The sequence below is a fragment of the Ictidomys tridecemlineatus genome, chromosome 2 (genome assembly GCF_052094955.1).
Source record: "Ictidomys tridecemlineatus isolate mIctTri1 chromosome 2, mIctTri1.hap1, whole genome shotgun sequence".
NCBI classification, from domain to species: Eukaryota; Metazoa; Chordata; class Mammalia; order Rodentia; family Sciuridae; genus Ictidomys; species Ictidomys tridecemlineatus.
The window spans coordinates 3,018,249-3,040,753 of NC_135478.1; the positions used below are offsets into that span (position 1 = coordinate 3,018,249).

General features: G+C 62.8%; 1 protein-coding gene across 1 annotated transcript in view; it reads left to right on the forward strand.

Moving 5' to 3' along the window:
• Kdm4b (lysine demethylase 4B) overlaps nucleotides 1-22,505 on the forward strand; it is a 111,120-nt gene that overhangs the window by 13,046 nt on the left and 75,569 nt on the right. Inside the window, 2 exon segments of the mRNA XM_078034154.1 lie at nucleotides 10,157-10,265; nucleotides 20,436-20,587. Of these exon segments, the coding sequence (XP_077890280.1) occupies nucleotides 20,447-20,587 (141 nt within the window). The 5' untranslated portion in view covers nucleotides 10,157-10,265; nucleotides 20,436-20,446.

Genomic DNA, 22,505 nt, shown 5'->3' on the forward strand with positions numbered 1-22,505 from the left:
TTGGGGCCAGGTCCTCCTTTGCCTAGGGTGTCCAGGGCACTACAGGGTGCTGAGCAGCATCCGTGGCCTCCACCCACTCCAGGCCATTAGCTCGCCTGTCCCTACAAACACTACAGATGCCTCAGACATTGCCAGGCGCCCCTAGGGCAGACTCACCCTGAGAACCACTGATTTATAATAACCTCTATGTCGGGTTATTGTGGTTTTTTTCCTCAGTTCCTTGTATATCTTCAGTTTTATTTTTGATATGTTGTTACGTCGAAGGTTTTAAGATTTATTGCCAAATTTGTCCTTTCCTGCAAGGCTTCAGGTTTCTGACCTGTTTAGAGAGGTGCTTCCTCCCCAAGATTCTGGAAACACTGGCTGCTTCCTCCTCTTTGGACTTCAGTGGGTTTTATGAGGAGTTCTTTCTAGAAGCAGTGACATGCCTTTGTGTGCTCCGCCTCCTCCCTGCTGGCGTGGCTGTGGGCCTTCCTGTGCGTGGACCTCTGTCCCGTGGGTTCCTGGGCAGGTCGCTGCACTGCCCGGTGCCTTGCTTTCCCATCTGGGAAATGGTATGATCATAGCAGTTTCCCGGGCCGTTGGGCTGGCCGGGCACACCAGTCCCCTGCGGCTGGCCTGTGCGAGGGTCAGCTGTGTCCGGTGGAAGCGCTCTTTGGATTTGGAGGAGTGTTGAAGGAATTGGGGACCTTGTCTGGTCTCAGGGGTCTAAAGGGAGATCCTTCCCTCTGTGCCCTTGGCCTGCCAGACTTCCAAGCTCTCACCCGAATTCCAAGGCAAATTTGCAGATTAAATGGAAAGATTAGCTTGTTAATGACTGTGGTTTCACGTAGTTGATTTTGGACCCGTCTCTGTAGAGCTGGGCTGCGTGGTGCCCCTGGCTGTGGAGCTTCCTTACCTCACCACCCCAGCCTGCTGCCCTACTTAGACAGGTGGCCTCCAGCCTGTTGAAGATGCAGGCAGCTGGCAGGCCCCGACCCCCACCCTGGCTTGGGTGTGAGGTTCCAGAAGTGAGTGCTGGCGGCCAGGCCCATGCCCCTTGGGTACCCTGGCTCTCTGCCCAAGAACTCCCTTTTTATTTTATTTTTTCGTCGTGCTAGGGGTAGGACCTGTGCCTCATGTGCTAGATACGTGTCCTACCATTGAGTTAAATCCCCCACCCGGCACTTATTTTTTATTTTATTTTAGTTTGGACACAGTTGAGCAGAAAGTTATCAGAACAGTGGGAACTGCCTGGCACCTTGGGTCCAGGCCTCCCAGGTGGCAGCAGTGCGCTGTGCTGGCTTTGTTCTTACTCTTTCTGTCTGTTCTTCCTGAGCCTCGTGGGTCAGGCACAGGCAGAGGCCCCTTCACCACTAATACGGGGGTGGGGGTGGGGGTGGGGTGGCAGGTGAAGAATCCTCTTATTGAGTGTCAAATCAGGACGTGGATGTGGGTGCAGCGCCACCATGTGACCTGTGACCTGTGATCCTGTTCTAGCTCTGCAGCAGCCTCCTCGTTGGAAAAGATCCAGGCTCCAGCTGCCTCAAGCTGCCATTACTGTCCCTCTGTTTCGTCTGGATCGTGCCTGAGCTGTCCTTGATTCTGTGGCTGACTTCTTGAGGAATACAATCCCGCATTGGGGCGGCTCGACTCCTCCTGAGCAGGTTTGGCAGGAAATCCCAGAGCCCATGCTCACCTCTCTGCCTGGGGCCAGCAGGGGCCGCGGTGGCAGGGGGCCGCATTCTGTGACAGGCACCCGGAGTCCTCGTGGTGCCTGAGCTTGTGTGCCGGGCCGTGCAGTTTTGCCATTGCTGCCCACCCAGTGTCCTGTGGGCACGTGCAGGCTCCCGGCTCCTCGGCCACTGCTCGCCCTTCCTTCCCCGTTCCTCCTCCTTCCTGTGGAGTCGCCCGGTGGCCCCACCTGAGCTGCAGCCCCCGTGTTTTTCTTCCCCTTTTAGTTCTGCGGCAGGGTCTTGCCCCGTGGCCCAGGCCGGCCTTGAATCGCGGCCTACTTGGCCTGGGCTTGCGGGCCTGCCCTGGGCGTCCTGCTCGGACGATGTTCACCTCCCTGTGCCATGGCTTTATTTGTTGGGCTCTCCTGCTAGGAGTGTGCCCCCCTTGGCGTGGACTCGTGGACTCTGTTGAGCAGGTTGTCATCCACTGGTGTCATTAATCTGCTGCTGATTTGGCCCCAGATTTGTCCAGAGGGAGCCCCTGTGGCTGGATTGGGTGCCATGGCTAGCACCCGCCCATCTCAGCACCTCTTGACCCCGCACGGAGCCCGCTCTTCCTGCAGTCCCCCTCCTGGGGCTGGCCTTTCCCCGCAGGGGGCGGGTTCTGTTGAGAGCCTGAGATGTGGTGCGGCCTGCGCTTCGTGGCTGGCTCCTGTCTTTCCCTCCAGGCTTGGGCTCGGAGGTGGTGTGTGTGTGCTCCCGGACCCAGTGTCCATTCGGCACCCTCCTGTCGCACGTAGATCTCTGTCCATTTGTACTTCAGCTGTCTGTCCACCCACCTGCCCCCGGCCAGCTGCCCCCAAGTGCCCATGAGTTAGTGCTTCGGACCTCATGGCCACAGCCAGGCGCCTGCTGCCCTTCGCACCAGAGCAGCCTGCAGAGTGGAGCAGCGTTTCTCTTTTCCATTCTTGAAGACAGTGGCTCTAACATGGCATGAGGAGTGATCTGGGTGGCACTGCCCACTCTCCCCTGCTGTGGCTGCGCTGTCCCTTGGACTCAGGTTGGGTCACTCGATCCGTTTGTATTTGGCACTCGCACTGCCCCCGTTGATTCACTGGGAACACAGAACGTTCATGTCCTGGAGGGTAGGGAGAGTTCAGAGGGCCTGTGTGCACAAGTGTCGCCAGCCCCCGTGTCCCTCGGTGCTGGCTCCCGTCGGGCTCCCAGGGCCACGGGACTTGCAGCTCCTGCCACGCTGTGTTCGCCAGCCTTGCTCCTCTGGGGCGTGAAGTTTGTGTCAGGGGTTTTGCAGCTGCAGACTGCGGCCGCCTATGGCCTGCTGCCCTGGGTTCTCAGGGCCTGGGGGAGTCTGCGGGGCAGAGTTCTGCAGATGGGCGAGGGCCAGGGCTGCGGAGCCCCGTCCCCACCTCACCAGCAGGGTGTGCTGTTCCCATGTAGAGTGCCTGCTGCCCGGGTGCCAGCCGGGAAGCAGGCCCTGGGGTCTCACCAGCACTGCTGTAATTATGCGAGGGATTGAGCCCTGCCGTGGGAGGAAGGTCGTCCTCACTCTTAGCTTTGAATTGCCTCTTTTTTGCTGTCTGCCCATTTTTCTGTGGGATTTTTGACCCCCCCCCACTGAAGCTCTACCATATCTTGGGGAGATGCACCCTGCGCCGCATGCACTCTCTCTTGGTCTCTGTTATCACGGCGCTTTTAACTGCCTACAGAGAGGTTTCTTTCCGTCCCCCTTTCTTCCCTCCTTCCTGATCTATGCACGTTTATGACTGTTGTCTCTCCTTGTCTCTGGGATTGAGTCATAGTGCCTTAGTTCACAGCATGTTGCCGTAACAAAATACCTGAGACCTGGTAATTTATGAAGAATAGAGGTTCATTTGGATTTTGGTTCCAGAGACTCCAAGTCTCACAGTGTAATGCGCGCCCTGCGCGTCTCTGGTTGCCTTGCAGCGTGGTGGAGGAGTCACAGGGTGAGACAGCACAGCTGGTGGCAGGGCCTCTCTTCCTCTTTCTTCCTAGGAAGCCACTGATGCCATCATGGCTCCTTGAACTTTCCTCATTAGACTTCACCTGGTCCTGGTCACCTCCCAAAGGGTCCGCCCCAGTGCTACCAGTGCAGGACCTGGCGGTTACATTTCCAGCAGTGAGGAGCTGGGTTGGGCTGAAGCACAGCAGCTGGGAACGTTGAGCGGTGTTCTCCCGACGCCTGTGTGGTCTCCTGGGTGGCCCAGATCCCTGATCTTCCGCATGGTGTGAGGTGGGGACCTAGTTGTCCACATGGCCACCCAGGTGTCCTAGCACCAAGGACCTGTTCTTACCCTGGTGCTTCGAGATGCCCCCTGGGTCACCCACCGAAGCTCTGAATGTGTTCTAGACTTGGTTTCTCTCCTGGCGCCTGCTTCTCGGCTCTGCGGCTGCTGCTCCCCACCTCCTCGGGCGCCCGCTCCGGGGCCTGTTTGGGTCCCGTGTGCTTCTAAAGATGAGGAATCCAGCAGGGCTCAGGTGACAGACCGCTGTGTCCTGGAGGGCAGCCATGCTGGCAGAGACCTGGGGACTTGGTTGTGAATTCTTCCAGATCCTTTTCTGTGGTGACAGTGGAGAGACTCTCGGGGCCTCCTCCAGTGCCGGGCCTTGGTCTTTCAACAAACCCGTGGTCTGGCCCTTCCTGCCATCTATGGCTGCCCCGTGGCTCCCACAGCCGCCTGCCTGCCTAACACAGGGCCTCAGGATTGTGGCCCAGGGAGCCTGTCCTGGTTGCCTGCCCATCATCTCCTGCCCGTCGCGGCCTCTGTTCCTGCCCGCTGCCTCTGCACACCCGGCCTGCAGTGTCAGGCCCCAGGTGCTGCAGCTGGCCCCCTCAGCCTCCTGAGCAGGGCGTGGCCGTAGCTGAGGTGGGCTGGGTCATCATGACCCAGGCACCTGGGACTTCAGGCGCCTGCTCTAGACCCAAGTTATCCAGGGGAGGATGGGTCACATTCTCAGAGTGAAGGACAGTGCAGGGATTGGGTGACCAGCAGGGTCCAGGACAGCCTGGTGGCGTCGGCCTGGTCCTCTCTCCTGTGTGCTGCTACCCTGGGCTAGGCCACCCCCTCCTGCGGCCTCCCCTTGCCCCTCGGTCCTGCCAACCTTGGTCCTCCTGAGGCATACAGTCCAGCCTGCTCGTCCCCCTGCTCTGACACGTCTCTGCAGTGCCGTAGTCAGCGGCTCCCCTCAGAGCAGACTCGCTGTCCCCAGAGGAGCGCAAGCCTAGCTGCCCACGTCTCCTGCTGCCCACACTTCCTGGCCTTGCTCCTGCTTGGGCAGCGGTAGGGTAGCAGTGCCCTGCAGGGGCGCCAAGAACGTGAACCAGTGACCCATGTAAAGCAGTGAGGGACAGCAAGGCAGAGTGGGCCTGCCCAGCTTCCACCAGAGCAGTCACGGGCTCTGGAAGAGGTGGGACTAGGACCTGGGCCGGGCAGGGTTGGCGTGGGAGTGGAACCTTCTGGAAGAAACTTGGACGGGGATTCTGTGCCCTCCCCCATGAGCAGCCTCCACTGACCACTGGCTTCTAGCCAAGACTCCGTCAGGGAGGACCTCTGTTCCCACTTGACCTGTCCCCCTGGTCACCTCACTGTCCTGAGGTAGGGATCCTAAAAGATGCAGGTGCCGCGAGAGGGGCTGTGTGTGCCGGCCACACTGAGTGCCCCAGGGGATGCTTGAGCCCCTCAGGCCAGGCCTGAGTGAGCTTGCAGCTGGCAGCCCCATGGTCAGCCCTGAGCCTATGGCCCTGCAGCCTGCAGTCCAGCTCAGTCTACCCAGAGGCACCGGGGAGGGGGGGTGTCCTGGGCACTGGGGACTCCTCCCTGGTCCTAGACCTGATGTCCTGGCTCGCTGGCCTCTGGGAGGGCTGCTTGTCCACTTGCTTGCCCCGTCTCTGGTGATGTGGGAGCTCTGGGGAGGGTGTGGCGCTGTGGGCAGGTGGGGTCAGGCAGCTGTTGGTGGCGGCTCTGGCTTCCAGGTGGCTCCACGGTCTTGTGGACTTGGCTGTCCCGGAGCCTGCTCGAGGCCTCTCCCCAGGGAAGGGAGGCTCAGAGGCCTCCTTGGCTTCCTTGCCGTGTGCTCTGCTCCCCCCGGGGGCAGCGGCCTGTTCTGAGGTTGGTGTGCGCCCCACTTCTCCTGACACTCCAGACTGATGTGGGGGGGCTCTGCGCTCCGGGGAGGCGTCCGGGAGGCCCGAGGCGCCCTCCGTGTGGCTCTGGCTCCTTCTGCTCCTCGGCTCCAGTGCCGTGGTGTTAGTGCTGTTTCTGTTTTTGGAACTGGGAATCGCTTCAGTGCCCAGCGACATCCCCAGGCCTGTTGTTTATTTATTTATTTTATATGGAGACAGGGCCTCACTAGTTGGCTGAGGCTGGCTTTGAACTTGGATCCTCCTGCCTCAGCCTCCAGGCCGCCGGGAACATAGGTGTGCGTCAGCGTGCCCAGCTTGGTTTTCACATCTGCTGTGAGCAGGGCTCTGGGCTCTCCTGTGTGGCCCCCGCTTGTCCCCGGGCCTTCTGCTGGAAAGGCTGTTCTCTTCCCCCTGAGTGGCCCTGGCCCCCGCTGGAGGCCAGCTGACCTCAGCGTCGTCCGGGTGTGTGTCTGGACTCGGTTCTCACCCATTGGTCTCTGTCCTCTGCCAACGCCACACCCTTTATCACTCAGGTTTGTCCCCTGAGTTAGCTTATATCTCGTCTTGGCGGGACGCTGAGGAAGAATGGTGTGATGTTTGCCTTTTTTGCACTGGCATGCGAGCCGGCTGCTGGGGCGGGTCTTTCTGCTGAGCCCCGCAGCTCCCTCAGGTGGGCTTTGGGGTCTCGGTGTGAAAGATGTGGCCAAATAAATAAGAGGCTCCTCCCCAGCACGCAGACGTGGATGAGAAGTGTGGGGTTTGGGCCTTGCCTGTGGGGGCTGCGGCCCCGCAGGGCACGTGGGCACGTGGCGGGCCGTGCGTGTCACCCTCTCCACGTCTGGGCACTCACAGCAGCCCCTCTCCCGCTGGGTCCTGCCCTTTCTGGGCTTCAGACAGTGGACCGAGCGGCATTTATTCTTTTAAGTTCTTATTTTGAAGTAATTTTAGACTTAAAGAAATGACACACAGACAGTGCAGAGAGTTCCCCTGCGCTCTCATTCCGTGCCCCCTGTCAGCACCTGACGTAAGCACAGAGACGTCTCCAAACCAGCCAGTTCCAGGATGACACCAGGGTTCAACCGTTGCCTCCCGCCGTCCCTTTCCTGGTCCAGGTCCCACGTGGGCCTTGGGCCGCCCTGTCTCCTTAGGGTCCTGGGATGGGCCAGCGCCTTCCCTTTCTTTCATGACCTTGACACTTTGCTTTTGGTGCTGGGGATGGGGCTCAGGGTCTCGTGCTCTGCAACTGGCCATGCGCTGGCCCCCGCCTTGGCATTCTGGAAGGGCACTGGTCAGAGCTTCGATGGACCACCTGTCCTGGCCGAGGTGCATTCCCCTGACCAGCTTGCGCTAGGGACGTGGGGGAGGAAGGCAGAGGTGACGTGCAGATGTCAGGAGGCACATGGTGCCCATGCTGCTTGTCACTGGGCATGTTGGCCTTGACCCTTGGCTTAGGGGGCATCCCCTGGGTTTCCCAGTGGACAGTTGCTCTTTGTGCGTTGAAAGCCGTGCAGATACCCGACTCCTGAGGTGTCGACCCTGACTTCCTGCATTCCGTGTCACGTGCCCTTGCTGATTTCACGTCCCCTCCCTCCTGGCACCGGGTAGCAGGGGTCTTTGGGAGGAGAGCTGCCCTTCCCTCGTCGTTGAGTCTCTGAGTGTCTTGTAAGTAAAGACGTGTGTGTCTACTCTGTCGTCTGAGTCCACGCTGCCACTCTTGGTTGTGCAGTGGTCCCACGGGACCTGCTTCTCGTCCCTTCTGCATGCCCGCCGTCCTGCGCACATCCCTCCTCTCTGGCTGCACAGACGCCCCGGACTCACCTTGCCTCTTCCCAGGGCTCCGGGTGAGCCTCGGAGACCATGACCTGGGGCTGGGTGTCACTGCTCAGGCCGTGTCAGCGAGCGGAGTTTGGACTAGGGACGCGGCCTGCACAGTGGCACTGACTCACCTGTGGTCTGGGCGTGAGCTCCTGTAACAGAGTGCAGAGCCTGGGCGCCATCAGGCCCTTCTGAAGCCCCACCTGGCTGGCACCCTGAGCGGGTCCACAGAGTACCCTGCAGAAGGGTCACCTTCCTGCTGGGTGGAGGCAGGAAATGGCTCATCCTTTTTGAGGGTGTCTTTAGGCTGGTGGCCCTGGAGGGAGTGGGCTGGGTTGGGCGCTGAGCATCCTGGTCAGGTGGCTGAGGCTACAGATGAGGGCCGTCTCTGGCCCAAGGTGCCCAGTTAGCTCTCTGCCTCTCAGGACTGCACGAGGTCTGGCGCGAGAGGCGGACGTTTGGTCTGATGTGGACGCAGTCACACACACAGGGTCAGCCCTGGGCCGCTGGGATGAGTGGCAGTCGGATAGCTGAGACCACCTCTGCTTGGATTGGGCGTGGGTCCTTGGGGTCCCCAGGGATGGCCTCTGTGGTGGCAGGCCCCAGCATGGTGGTGCTACTGGCTCTTTACCTGTTTCCTGCTGCATGTTTCTCGCTGGCCACCAGCTGGCCCTGCAGAGGGCCAGAGGAGCGAGACAGGAGCCAGCACGGGCCTTGCCTGCCCAGGGCCTGTCCTGGCGGCACGTGCGGATAGCCCGGCTATGCAGTGGTGGGTCTCGCCCTGCTGGGGCGTCGGCTCCTGGGCCTGGCTCCCTGCAGGCTCTGCAGCGCTGCGGCGGCTCCCCTTTCCAGTTCTATTCTTAGTGCCCCAGATTTGCCCAGAACTCACAGTGAGGTCAGCAGGCCCGCGGGCAGCAGGATGCAGCAGCCGACCTGGGCCTTTCTGTGGTAGCAGGCTTGACTTCTGGAACGGGGACACTGGGCAGAGAGCCCCGGGTTCCTGTCCCCGCCTCCCCGCTGTCCATCAGGCTTCGTGCGCCACGTGTGTCTGGTGGTCAGTGAAGCGAGGCTGCGCCCGGTTCCGGTTCCTGCTGGTTCCTGCTTGTTCCTGTGTCCTCTTCCTGTCCCACACCCACCCAGGGTCCCACGGCATCAGCTGTCCCGTCTCCGCAGACTGGGCTGTCGCATCTCCAGGCTCTACTCCTGGCCATCTGCGGAGGGCTGTGATGGGTGGCGGGGAGCCCTTGCTGGGCTCTGTCTGAAGTTTTCCTCGTGGCCGGGTCGGGGAGGAGAGGCAGAGGTGAAGGGCCTCTGTGTAACGGGCTGTCCAGGCCATGTGCCACCCCATGGCGGGTGCTGACCCTCATTACTTGGCTGAAGTGGTCCTGGTCAGAGTCTGCACTGTGAGGCAGCTTCTCCCTGTGTCCCATGAAGGGGCACCTGTGCACAGCCCACGTTAGGGAGTGGGTGCTGTGTGGGCCACCTGGCCCCCGCCTTGACCTTGTCTGAGCAGAGCCCGGGGCGGAGTTTGGGGCCAAGCCTCAGTACCCCAGAGTGGCCACTGACCAGCTGTGGGGACCTGACTTCTGCTCCCTGAGGGGGCCATGGGGGTTGCTGGCCTGGCCCTTCACCCACTGTGGACAGGAACGATGGACAGTGCCTAGGCTTGGGCTAGGCCCTGAGAACTGGGCTTCCCCCCAGCCCTGGAGCCACCAGCCCCCCACTTTGGAGTTGGCATTGTTGCCCCCAGAGAGCAAGAGCGGGGCTGCTGTGCTCTTGGCAGCGGGCCCTCTGTGCCCGCTCGGATGCTCGGATGCTCTGTCCTGGTGGCCTCTGTCTTTCAGAACACGTGCTGGTGGCTGGTGTTGTCAGGGTATTTGTCAGACTTCGTCATTTGAAATTCCTGGTGAATCACAGAATCCAGGCCCCCGGGACGAGCGTCGCTGCCTGAAGCTCAGGCCCACTGAGGGGACCCTGGAGTTGCATGTTGGGCAGGAGTTGGCACTGGTGAGGCAACAGGAAGAGAAGGACACTGGAGCCTGGGCCACCTGTGTGCTGCAGGGGCCTGCGCTTCGGCCACTCTGTGAGGCGCTGGGTGTCACAGCAAGGCTGAAGGTCCTGTCCTGCTTGCAGTTGGCCCATGGGCGGGGCTTGAGCTCTGCGGGGAGCTGGGGCCCGTGGTGGAGTCCCCTGCTACCCTGCCCTGCCCTTCCTGTGCTCTGCTGGGAAGGAGGTGGCGGGTGGCTTTCCCTCTGACTTGGCCCGGCAGAGCGACAGCGGAGCCTCATGGAGGCTGTCTGGCTCGAGGCTCTCGGAAGCTCCTGGCTTTCGCTGGAGTGGCGCAGGCCGCTCTCCCGGGCTTAGGAGCTGAGCTCTGTGGGGTCAGGGGCTGTGCGCACGCGTCTCGTGTTCTTGACCGTCCGCTGGTCCAGCTGAGCCCCAGCAAGGCCGCCTGCACCTGACCCACCCGGGAGCGGAAGGCCAGCCCCGCGGGTCAGGTGGTCCTGGTGTTTGTGCCTTCTAGGAGCTGCGGCTCACTCCAGCTGCCCGACAGGAAGAGGTTCTGCCGGTTCCTGGAGCTCCTGTCACCCCGCAGCCTGCGCCCCCTGGAGCTCGCCAGGAAGCTGGAGTGGGTAAGTGGGCCTGGCTGCCTCCTGGCTGTACGAGGCCGACACCATGCCTGCTCTGGACACCATGCCTGCTCTGGGCGGTGGCTCTGGGCTGCACCCTGGAAGGGGCCTGTGACGTCTGGGGTCAAGTCATCCTAGACATGGGAGGCTCCACCTTGGGGCAGAGGTGGCTCTTGGATATTTCTTTGGTTAGTCCACGGTGTGTCCTCCTCCTGGGCACGCTGCCTCTGGTGCTGTGGTGGGGGGAGCGCTCAGGATGTGCTGGCTTATCTTGTGTTGTGGACACAGAGTGGGGACCAGCAGTGAGGGGCTACAGCAGGGGTTCATTGAGACACACTGCATAGCACTCAGCGTCGCCCAGGGTCCAGTGCCACGCAGGCACCTATCCATGGCACGTAGGTGGCCACTCCTAAATGGGCTAGGCCTGGGCCTTTGTGTCCACGTGGAGGCCTGCTCTGTCCAGACACATTTGGGAACTGAATCCATGTGGGGAGCCACCCAGCTGTGGCCCATGAGCCAAGCCTGGCTCATTCTCTGATTTTGTAAATAAAGCTTTATTGGCACAGCTGCGCTTGTTCCTTTACGTAAATAATGGTGATGGTGGCAGGATGAGGTCATTGTGCCGGAACTCTGGCTCTGCAGATCTGAAACTATTTCCCGCGAGGTCCTGTAGAGAAAGCCCGTGGACCCCTCCTGGTGGGCACCGTGCTGGCTGCCCAGGGACCGCTGACTCCAGGCAGCCGCCTCTCAGCCGCCTGGTCCCCTCCACTCTGGCCCTTAGTAGAGCCCCGAGATTGCTCCGTGGCACCCGTTTCTTCCCCTAAACAGGTCCGTGTTTTCTGGGTCTCAGGGCTTTCTCCTGCACGGCCGAAAATCACACCTCGAGCTCCAGCTTTGCGCCCACGAGCCTGGGCAGAGTCGCGGCTCTGTGTGGTGCCATGCTGCAGCTGGGGGCGCTTCTGCGACTTCGTGGGCTGTGGGCACTTCCTGTAGGTCAGGACAGGCCTGCACTTGTTAAAAAATCAAAGCCAGTGCCCAGGACAGGCTGGAGCACCTGCTGCCGTCGGGGGCAGGGCCGTCGGTCTCGCCTGCCTCCTCGGTTTTCAGCAAGGGCCAAGCAGTGGTCACATGGTGGATTTCTCTTCTGTAGTTTGGGGTGCTTGGGTAGGAAGATGGGGTGTGAGCAAGGCCAGCCCCTCATTGGGTAGAGACCAGAGTCCCCGAGAACGCTCCAGCCAGCTCTCCGCCATGCTCCTCCTCCCATGGGGGGCTGGTTCCTCGGGCCAGGCCTGGGAGTCTTGGACACCTTCTAGGGGGTGGCCCTAGAGGTCCTGGGGCCACACTCCTGGGGACTAGCGACAGGCCGGCCAGGGAGCGCCAAGCCCTGCCTGCTCTCTCCCACGCTGTGCTCTCGCCTGTCGTCAGCGCAGCCGTGCTCCTGATGCCTTGGCCTCACCCCCGGGGGCGGGGGGAACCCAGGGCCTGGCCTCTAGGGATGCCACCAGCATGAAGATGCAGGCCAGGACGCACGTGGAGCAGACGGGGACCAGCGTCCCTCTGCTGCACTTTGAGGCCACTGTCCCTGTACGTTCACCCTGTGGCCACGACAATTTGGAGGGTGGGCTTGCGGTCACCTCGTGCCCTGTCTCTTGCAGAGGCTGTTTGTGCCTGAGCGTCTTTCCTGGAGGCCCAGGCGGAGCAGGCTCCCGTCAGGGAGGTGAGGGTACCGAGTGGCCATCTGCAGGGTCTGTGTGTTCTTTGGGAACTGTGCTAGTCCGGTGGTGACTGTGACAGACTGAACGGTATTCCCAAGCGACACCCTGATCCCTGGAGCCTGTGGCTGTGTCACCTCACGTGACTCTTCAGATGGGATCAGTAAAGGGCCCTGAGCTGGGGTCACCCTGGTCATTGGGGCCCAGGGTCACCACAGGGTCCTCGTGGGAGGAGGCAGGAGGGCCAGAGTCGGGGAGAAGCTGGACGACACTGCGCTGCTGGCCCAGGAGCTGGACGGGGGCTGGAGCCCAGGGCTGTGGGGAAACGCAAGGAGAGCCCCGAAGGATCAGGCCCAGGAGAGGTGCTCCTGGCCTCTGGCCTCAGACTGCGAGAGGAGGCAGTCGTGGGGTTACAGTGGCCAGGCGCTCGTGCCTAGGCATGTGGGCGGCCCTTCCTGCCTTCTGGGCCTTGCTCTTCCATGTCACCATGTCCCAGTCAGCCAGGGCCCAGGCCGCAGCCCAGCCCGTACTCGTGCTCTGAGTCCCTGTCGCTGGCGCACCTCCCAGACCTCTGGAGCCGCGGTTCTCCTAGCTGTGCCCTGGGCCGCCTGTATTCCTGTTTGTTCCTCTGGCCTCTGCAACTCTGACCATCCGGCCAGTCCTGCAGCGTCCAGTGTGTGGCCTCTGAGCCATCCTGTCCGGCACCCCCTGGGCTTCCTCTGGCCACCTCTGCTCAGCGCTCATCCTTGTATCTCTGAGCTGCTGTTCCTGCTGCCGGCCCTGCCTCTGGGACAGGCTGAGAGGAGCGCAGGAGCTGGCACAGTGGGCAGGGCGGGGACACGGGGGCCAGGCCGTGATGGTTGGGCAGCAGGCAGGAGTATCTGGCCCGTGGAGGAGCTGGCCCACCGCGTGCTCAGTGGGTGGGGTGAGCAATGGTGTTCTGGCACCTGACCTGTCTCCTCCCTGCACGGGGCTCCCCACGCAGATGGGACCACAGATGAGGGCTCCCCTGGCTCTTATTAGGGCAGCTTTGGGGGCTGCTGGTGGCCACCTGCAAGAGTTGTGCCTGGAGGTGCTCCTGCGTCCTGGCTGCCGGTGGGAGGTGCTTCAGTGGGGAGCCTCTACACGGTGGGGGCCCCGTGGGCCTGCGCTGGCTGGGGTGCACTGGGTGTTGGGGTCTCACTCCCGGGACAGGGACCTGTGGGAGCAGGTGGAGGGGAGAGCCTGGGGAGAGATGGCCCTTGGGTCCCCAGGGCGCTCTGACCCTCCATGCTCAGACAGCCCCTCCCACTTTCCAAGGACCCGTCCTTGGTTTCTGGGCTTCCGAGGAGGATGCGGGCCGAGCGCCGTTCTGGTCCCAGCCCGAGGCTGCTGCCTCTGCCGGGTCTGAGCACCTGCCCGATCAGACCGTCCCCGGCACCAGCCGCAGTGCGCGCTGACTGAGGGCTGGGGCAGCGTCCCGGGCTTCTCAGTGCTCACTGGACACAGAGTGGGGCCACCACAGGGTGGCCCTGACTCTTCTCAGCCTGCCTCCTGGTGGCCCATCCTGCTGCTGGGCACTTTGTCCCAGGGCCGGCATCCAGAGGGAGAACTGTGTGGTCGTGGGCCCCTGTGGGGTGGGTGAGGTGGACAGGACGCTGCCTGGCCACGACAGTTCTGCTGTAGGTGGGGTGGGGGCCTCACGCGCTCAGTGGTCTGTCCCTGCCTGTGGCTCGTGGGGTCAGCCCATGGGTGAGGAGCTGTATGGGGCAGGATCTTGGAAGGGTGCCCCCGGCTGCTGTGGCTGTGACCAAGAGAGTTTTTGCCTGCCACAGGTGGCTCTCAGCCTGGCTGATGTGTCCCTTCTTGTCACACTTCTCTGGCCGTCCCTGCTGGTTCCTCTCCCAGGTTGTGGAGGGGCTGGCTGGGCAGCCTGGGACAGCGCTTGTAAGAGGTGGTCGTGTGTGGCAGGACAGCAGGCTGCTGGGGCCTCGGGAGCCAGGCCCTGAGGCGTGTGGGGTCCCGAGCAGATGGCTGTGTGTGCGCGCGCGCGCGTGCTTAACAGGAGCTGTATTATAGAGACCCGGCACACGCACACACCACCCCCGCCTTGGCATGTGAGGGCCAGTGGCCTGCAGTCCACAGGGCGCTGCTCTCAGCCCTCCGGGGGCAGGGGAGGGTGGCGTTCCCACGGGACGGTGCGGGTGCTCCTGCGGCACACGGGAGCCAGGAGCCCTCTAAGTGCTTGGTTAATCCTGTCTTCAGAGTCCCTTTTTCCCTGTGAGGTGACATCCCACAGATTCCAGGGCTGAGGACATGGCCATTTTGGGGGACCATCATCCTGCCCAGCCAGCTGGCAGCAGAACAGGAGCTGGCGTCCCCTGTGGGTGTGTCTGTGTGTCTGTGGGGTGTGTGTCTGTGGGGTGTGTCTGTGGGGTAGGTGTGTGTGTCTGTGGGGTGTGTCTGTGGGGTGGGTGTGTGTGTCTGTGGGGTGTGTCTGTGGGGTGTGTCTGTGGGGTGGGTGGGTGTGTCTGTGGGGTGTGTGTCTGTGGGATGTGTGTCTGTGGGGTGTGTGTGTCTGTGGGATGTGTGTCTGTGGGATGTGTGTCTGTGGGATGTGTGTGCCTGTGGGGTGTGTGTGTCTGTGGGGTGGGTGGGTGTGTCTGTGGGGTGTGTGTGTGTGTGCCTGTGGGGTGTGTGTGTGTCTGTGGGGTGGGTGGGTGTGTCTGTGGGGTGTGTGTGTGTGTGTGTCTGTGGGGTGTGTGTGTGTCTGTGGGGTGGGTGGGTGTGTCTGTGGGGGGTGTGTGTGTGTGTGTCTGTGGGGTGTGTGTGTGTCTGTGGGGTGGGTGGGTGTGTCTGTGGGGTGTGTGTGTGTGTCTGTGGGGTGTGTGTGTGTGTGTCTGTGGGGTGTGTGTGTGTGTCTGTGGGGTGTGTGTGTCTGTGGGGTGGGTGGGTGTGTCTGTGGGGTGGGTGGGTGTGTCTGTGGGGTGTGTGTGTGTGTCTGTGGGGTGTGTGTGTCTGTGGGGTGTGTGTCTGTGGGGTGTGTGTCTGTGGGGTGGGTGTGTGTGTCTGTGGGGTGTGTGTGTGTGTGGGGTGTGTGTGTGTGTCTGTGGGGTGTGTGTGTGTGTCTGTGGGGTGTGTGTGTCTGTGGGGTGGGTGGGTGTGTCTGTGGGGTGGGTGGGTGTGTCTGTGGGGTGTGTGTGTGTGTCTGTGGGGTGTGTGTCTATGGGGTGTGCCTATGGGGTGTGTCTGTGGGGTGTGTCTGTGGGGTGTGTCTGTGGGGGGGTGGCCATCCCCCACGTAGAAGGAGCTTTCTGTCGTCCCTTGGGCCCGTCTTCTTCCAGCCCCTCAGCTTCCCGTCCAAACCCCCCAGGGACACAGGCTGCCTATCCTGGCCACCCAGCTTGCCCAGCTGGCCTCCCCTGGCCACTCCGCCTTGCTCACCTCAGCTTTGCCCTGCATCACCAATGTCCCCCGATGTCTGGACTATTTCTCCCTGGATCTATCTGTGACTTGTGCCCCACGTGCTGGGTGCTCACGCCCAGTCCCTGTCCCTGCCTGATGGCCTCTCTTGCCCTGGACCTGCTTTGGCTTGGGCTTCTCCCTCTCTGAGGGTTTGCTGGTTGCTCTCTGGATTGGGCCTGCCTGGCTGTGCCCCACAGAGGAGGTCCGCCCACAGAGACTGTCACCTTGGGACAGCCCTGCGCCCGGTCCAGGGTGGGGCGGGCCTGGGGCAGCACTGGGCCGCACAGGGCGTCGTGGTTCACAGTGGAGCTGCTCCCTGCAGGGAGACCGCAGGCGCTGGTGGAAAGCCACCCTCCCCCGTGGGCCTGCCTTGCGGCCCGCCTCCCTGCCAAGAGGAGGTGACCGCCGTTCTCCTCCTCTTCCTTCTGGAGCATTTACCTCCTCCTGGAGTTCTCTGCAAGGGGCAGCACGGGGCAGCACGGGGCAGCACGGGGCAGTGGGCCTCGGACCCCAGGCCGTGGGGCCTACTTTAGCCTGGCGCTGCCTGGTGGCCTGCAGGTGCCTGGGCCTCGGTGGAGCTGAAGCCCACCACCTCCTCTGGCCCAGCAGGAGCCAGAGGAAGGGCCCTTGATGAGGGATGCCCCTGTGGTCGTAGGGCAGACTGCCCATCGGCAGGTGGCCAGAGGTTGGCGTCCCCTGCGGGCCCTCGTGTCAGAGCTGTGCAAAGTGCGTCGCCCCTGGAAGCAGCCCGGTGCTGAGGAGGTTTCTGCCTAACCTGGCAGCGGACCCGCCTTCCGCAGGCCTCCACAGCAGCTCTGGGCTCTGGGCGGGCGGGCGGGGCCTTCACGCTCCGGGCTCAGGCCTCCTGTCTGTCCCCTCGCAGCCCCTTCCCTTTGCTGGTGCAGGGGAGCTCGGCCCCCCGGTGCGACGCAGCAGCTCACTCGCCAAGATGCACGACTCAGGCCTCACGTAGGGCTTCCGCTGGCCGGGCCTCCACCGCCACTGTCCCTTCCGGACATTTTCATCTCTTTGCCCAGGGAGAAGATGCGTGGCTTTGGGGTCTGCTTCTTGCTGAGCACTGTGTCACGCAGGCCCCTCAGTGTCCGTGCCCGGAGCTGCCGTGCTCTGTGAGGCCGAGCAGCACCTTGTGTGGCTGGCCATGGTGCTGGCTCCCTGGCCGCTGTGGGTTGCGCTGTGGTGGACACGTCGCGTGTTCTCACTGCCCTTGGGCACTCGTCAGCTAAGTTCTGCCCAGCTCCGCCCCTCCTGTGGTGCGAGGGCCTGGCTTCCCTCTTCCTCACCAGCACCTGTCTCCTCCTGACCCTGGCACCTGGAGGATGCAGAGCACCTCCTGTGGTCCCGACTTGCATGTCCCACTGCCAGGGATGCGGAGCACCTGGACGTGCCGGCCCCTCGGGGTCTGTGCTGGAGAGTGCTGCTCAGGACCCCGGCCTGGCTTTTGATCAGCCTTCCTGGGGCTCGACCCTCGGGTTGGTGTGGTGCGCTGCAACGGAGCACGCTGCTGTCCTGGACGGTGTGTGGTCTTCCCAGGGACTCTCCGAGGCCCTCTGCCCTGGCCTGGTAAACTGGAGGGCGGGGCCCAGGGATAGACTCCAGCCAAGGTATTTGTCTCAAAACTAGGGAGCCATCCATCCCACACGCGGCAGGCACGGCCACTCCCACGAGCTGCACCCCAGCCCTTTTGAAATTTCGTTTTGAGACTTGAGTCTTGCTAAGTTGCTCAGGCTGACCTGGAACTTGGCCTCCTGTTTGAGCCTCCTGACGTGCGCCAGCCTTGCTCACTGGTTATTGTGTGTGCACACACTTGGCTTGTAATTTCTTTCACAAAACAGGGCCAGTGCTGTGGATTGTGGACATTGTGAAGCACTTAGATTTTCTTCTTTATGCTTTAGCTACAGAAAAAGCCACTTGAAAGGGCACACACAGGCAGGGAGAGGCGCGTGCGGAGACTGCCTGGCACCCTGGCCTGCTCTCCCTTCCTGTGGCGAGCCTGTCCCGGAGCGAGAGTTTCCAGGTGAGAGCATGTGTTCGCCAGCCTTGTGGCGCAGTGGCCAGGACGCCAGGCTGGCACAGCTGAGAGGAGGAAGAGCATGTTTTGGTGCTGGTGGCAGAGGGACAGTCCACGGGAGGCTGAGCCCGAGCTGCAGCCCAGGGAAGCAGAGCGCCATGGTGGAGAGTGTGCAGAGGAGAGCGGCTCAGCCTGTGGCAGCCAGGGAGGAGAGCCAGGAGCCAGGGACAAGGCATGTGGTCCTGCCCGTCATGGAGGACACGCCTGTCATCCCAGCAGCTCAGGAGGCTGAGGCAGGAGGACCACATGTTCAAAGCCAGCCTCAGCAACTTAGTGAGGTCCTAAGCAACTTAGCAAGACCCTGACTCGGAATAAATAAAAAGGGCTGGGGTGCGGCTCAGTGGTTAGGCGCCCTTGAATTCAGTCCCTGGTACCACCAACAACAGTGTGATGTCAGTGGCCCGCTGCCTCCAGCCCTCCCCACTGGCCTGCAGTCACTACCCTGTGAGTCCATTGTATGGGGAGTCCGCTGGAGAGGTCACAGCTCTCAGGCCTGGGATCTGGTCTCCTGGGCTACCAAGGCAGTGTCTGGGTCCCTCACGTCACACCAGAGCAGTGCTCCTGACAGTATGGTGTCATCGGCGTGGGCTGTGTGCACCCTCAGGGGTTCGCCCCTGGACCTGTGCGGCATGGGGCTCCCTGTTTCCCAGAGCATGAACCTGGCACCTCTCTAGACCCTGGCAGCTGCTGTCCAGGGTCTTCCATTCTGGCCCTGGGCACACTGCTCTGGACATGCTGGCCTGGGGCAGGAGGCAAGCATGTGGCAGGCCTGGACACTGGGTGACTTGCCCGAAGGCCTGGAGGGGGAGGCAGCCCCTCCTGCAGGAGCCCCAGGGGCTGGAGACCCCTCTACTGTGGCCACCTGGGGGCAGAAGAGGCAGCCCAAAGGAAAGGGGGAGGGGACGGGAGCTGGTGGGTGCCACTGGGTCCTGGCACATCCCACAAGGGTGGGAGACTCGGATGGCAGCAGAACCTGGCTGGGCACCTGGCTCCATGGCCTGCCCACCTCGGTGGCCCCTGTGGTCACCTGTGGGAGAGGGCGCTGCCGTGCAGTCCTGCAGGCACTGCAGGAAACACCCAGGGCAGGCTGACACCTAGGAGGCCTGGATGTGCTGGCCACAGCCACTGCCCATGCACCTGAGTCTCGGGACAGGTGAGACCAGGGGTTTTCACGCTGGGCCTGCCCCTCACCTCCCTGCCTGTTGCACTGCCTGCCGGGCAGGCGGCCTGCCGCGCCCTCTCGTGGGTGCTCCCTGGCCATTTAGCCATCACTGTGCTGGTCAAGGTTTCTGCTACCCTCAGCGGCTGGCTTCCCGAGGACAAGCCCAGAAGTCCCCAGTGGCATATGGGCATCTGGGTGGAAGGGCAGGAAGGACCAGGGGGTCCAGGAGGCTGTGGGGCTAGTGAGCCGCAGGGGAGGGTTCAGGTACAGGGCCCTGGGGTAGGTCAGCCTGGCTGGCAGAGTGTGGTGGCCTGGGCCCCTCGGACTCCAGGGCTGGGTCAGAGCTCCAGCAGGGGCGGCCTTCTGGGTGGGCAGCCTCTGTGGCCTGCGACATTGGCACCTGTTCTCTGGCGGGTTGGTTGTGATGGTCCCTTTCCTTCCTAAGCACTTGGGCAGTACTGCCCACTGTGTGGCCACCAGCCACGTCTGCAGTGCTGTGGCCTCCTGGCTGGCTCAGGAGGAGCCTGAGGACTCTGCAGAGCGCAAGGCTGTGGGAGGGGGCTCTGGGCAGGGCTCATCCCCTCAGGGCCTCACCAGTGCCGCGGGAGTGAGGTGGGGGGGTCCCTCAGAGCTGGTTCTGGCCCCCTGCACCCCAGATGGCAGTGCAGTGGTTGAGGAGGGCACATGGTGGACAGGGCAGGTGGTGAGGAGGCCAGTGGCCGCTTGGCCCTACTTCCGTCCGATGGAGGTGGGAGCTGGCTGGGCTTCCGGTCCGGCCCTGCGCAGGGTTTCTGGGTGCCTGCTGCCCTCTAGTGTCCACTACAGGGAGTGCGTCTGGGGAGCTGGTGGGCTGCATCTTGGTGACCTGGAGCCCTTTCTAGGAGGGAATTCTCTTGCCCTTTTGTCACTTCCTGGGTCACTCTGGGCTCTCGGAATAGGCAGGTGAACTTTTGAAACTTCTCCTTAGCTCTCAGTGTGCGCACTTGGCTTCCTGCCTCTTCTAACTCTAGGCGGACGCTGGTTTCTCCTTGTTTTGGAGAATTTAATCTGCAAGGAAGACCCTTGCCCGAGGCCGACTGAAACCTGTTCCTGGTGGTGGGCTGCCAGTCACCCCCTTGGTCCCCTTAGCTCCCGCAGCAGGTGGGAGCTGCCCAGCCTGTGGCCTCCTTGGTGAGAGGGCAGCCCAGTGTCCAATAGTTGCAGCGCCAGCGGCCCGTGGTGTGGTGAGCACCTCTGCTCTCCCGACCAGGACTCCTGCTTGGGTCCTGGCTCTGCTGACGGCAGCCAGCCAGGCCAGTACCAGAGTGCCCAGCGGAGTCCTGGCAGTGGGCTGCCCCGAGCTGCCGGGCTCCCTGATGGCAGTGTGTGGGAGGACGCCCTCACACTCCCGTTCTTACCTCTGGAAGCCGCAGCCCTGCTGTCCCTCGCACACGTCTGGCTGAGGAGCAGCTGTCTTGATTTGAAGCTGACCCAGAGAGCGTGCCGAGGGGCTGATCCGGGCAGCTTTCTTTCCTAGGGTTCTGCTTAAAACGAGTGCTGGCCCCAGGCTCGCCTGACGTTAAACAGGGCGCACTGTTTCTACCAGCTGCCGTCATGGTGGCTCTCGTGCTCAGCCCGCACGGTGAGCCGGCCCCAGCCCGCTTGCACCCCAGCTCCGTGCGAGGGCCCCGCTGCCCTGCCCGTGGTGGCCCTGGTGTTTTCAGTGATGGAGGGAGAGGAGGGGGGGCGGCGGCGGCGCTGACTTGCTCACCTCTGCTTCCCCACAGGTGCTGCCACCATGGGCTCTGAGGACCACGGGGCCCAGAACCCCAGCTGCAAAATCATGACGTTCCGCCCGACCATGGAGGAGTTTAAGGACTTCAACAAATACGTGGCCTACATAGAATCGCAGGGAGCCCACCGGGCAGGCCTGGCCAAGGTGGGTGATGACCTGATCCTGGCGCAGCCGCCTCAGCCTGCACTGCCCTGCTGTCCTTCCCACACCCCGGCTTGTCCTGGGCCCTCTGCAGTGGCCATCGGCCAGCTCGTGGTGCTCCCAGGGCCTGCGGGCGCCAGCAGGCGGTGAGACGGGCCCGCTGCCGTGGTCCCAGAGCCTTCTGGGCCCGGTGCTAGGAGGCCTCACTTTTTTCCTCCCTATTCCTGGTTGAACAATTTGCTTTTTGAGACAAGGTCTCGCTGTGCTGCATAGGCTGGTCTTGAACCAGCGAGTGCCGCTGTCCTCCTGGCCTGGGCGCCTGGTCGCCTGGACTGCAGGGCGGCACTGTGCCCAGCTGGAGCAGCTTCCCGTCTGGGCCCGTGGTACGCAGGTGGCTGAGCCCCGCCCACAGCCCCCTCCCTGGAGATGGCACTGGTGGGGTTTCTTGAGTGTTTCCCTGCACCCTGTGGGGGGGTCACGAGGTCAAGGCTCGGGGACAGGACGTAAAGAGGATGAAAAGGGAAGGAACGGGGAGGTGGCACAAGGGGCCCGCGGCCTGGTGCTGTGAGTGCTGGCTGGCTCAGCCGGCCGCGTGGGTTATGCTCGCTGCTGCGTGGCCGAGGCTTCCCCTGGCAGGCGGTTCTCTGCCACTTCCCTCTGCCACTCAGCCCAGGCGCGCAGTCTCTGCACAGCGCCAGACAGTGAGGGCGTCAGCCCAGGAGCCAGGACGGCGTGCAACTGCGGCAAGGTGCGTGCCAGTAGAACTGTCCCTGTGGACGCCGGAACGTGAACCTCAGGTCCTTCTCATTTGCCAGACACCGTCTTGTTTTTTCTTGCAACCATTTTGGAGAAAAGACTCTTATCTCAAAAGCTGGAGGAGTGGCAGTGGGTGGCTCTGACCAGGCCTCAGTCGCTAGCCCAGAGGCTATGTCTGTCCCCTGCAGCAAGTGGGCTAGCCCGCTCCTGCCTGCCTGGTTCTTCCTGGTGCTCTTGCTGGCTTTCGCGTCCCTCCTGGGGGTCCTCACATGACACTCCCACCCTCGCAGCCTTGGGGGCGGTGGATCTGCATGCTGGCAGTGACCCCGTGCCTCTGCCCTTGGCTTGTGTTCGTCACACACCCTGGTGAGGCAGGGTGGCAATTCCGCCACCTCTGGCTCCAGCCCCTGCCCGCTACGTGGCTCTGGCCTCCGGCCTCCTCCACGAGCCTCCCCAGCCGCTGTGTGGCTAGGGACTGCCATCTCAGGAAGGCTCCCGAGCCCATGGCGCTCTGCTGGCCGACCCCAGGGAGGGTGGTCGGTTCCCGTCCTGGGGCCTGCCTTCCCCTCGCGCCTGTGGCAGCTGGGCAGGTGGCTGTGACCTTTCTCCCGGCCCCACCAGCCTTGGCTCCTGGGGCTGGCCCACTCGTGTCTTGCTAGGGCACAGCAGCCCTTCCTGATCTGGGACCCAGGCCACCCTTTCTGTCAGCACAGTGGCGGTTTAGCCTCTGGCTGTCCTGGTCTCTCCTCGGAGAGTCCTTTAAATGTCACCTGGCACTTCCTGCTCCTGTCATTTCACTCCAGCCTGTTTCCAGAGCTCTGTCCCAGGCTGCATCTATTCTGTCCCCCTTCCACCTCCCCCTCTTCCTTTCCTCTTCACCCCTGTCACGTCCTGTCCCTGGAGCCTTGACCCCTCTGCCTTAAACTTGCCATTCCAGTGGGCCGGCGTCCACGGCTGGCTGAGCTGAGGGCAGCCATCAGGTGGGCGCCCCTCCCTGCGCCCTGGCTCTGCAGCCCTTCTCCCTCTTATGAGGGCTTCAGGCACTGCCTTCTCTGACCGCGGGTCGCTGTTGCTTGTGGAGGGCAGGCCCCAGGCCCTGGCGCACGTGCACGGGTGCCTGGGGAGCGGGGCGGGAGGCGGATGCCGCACGCATGCTCAGCTCTTG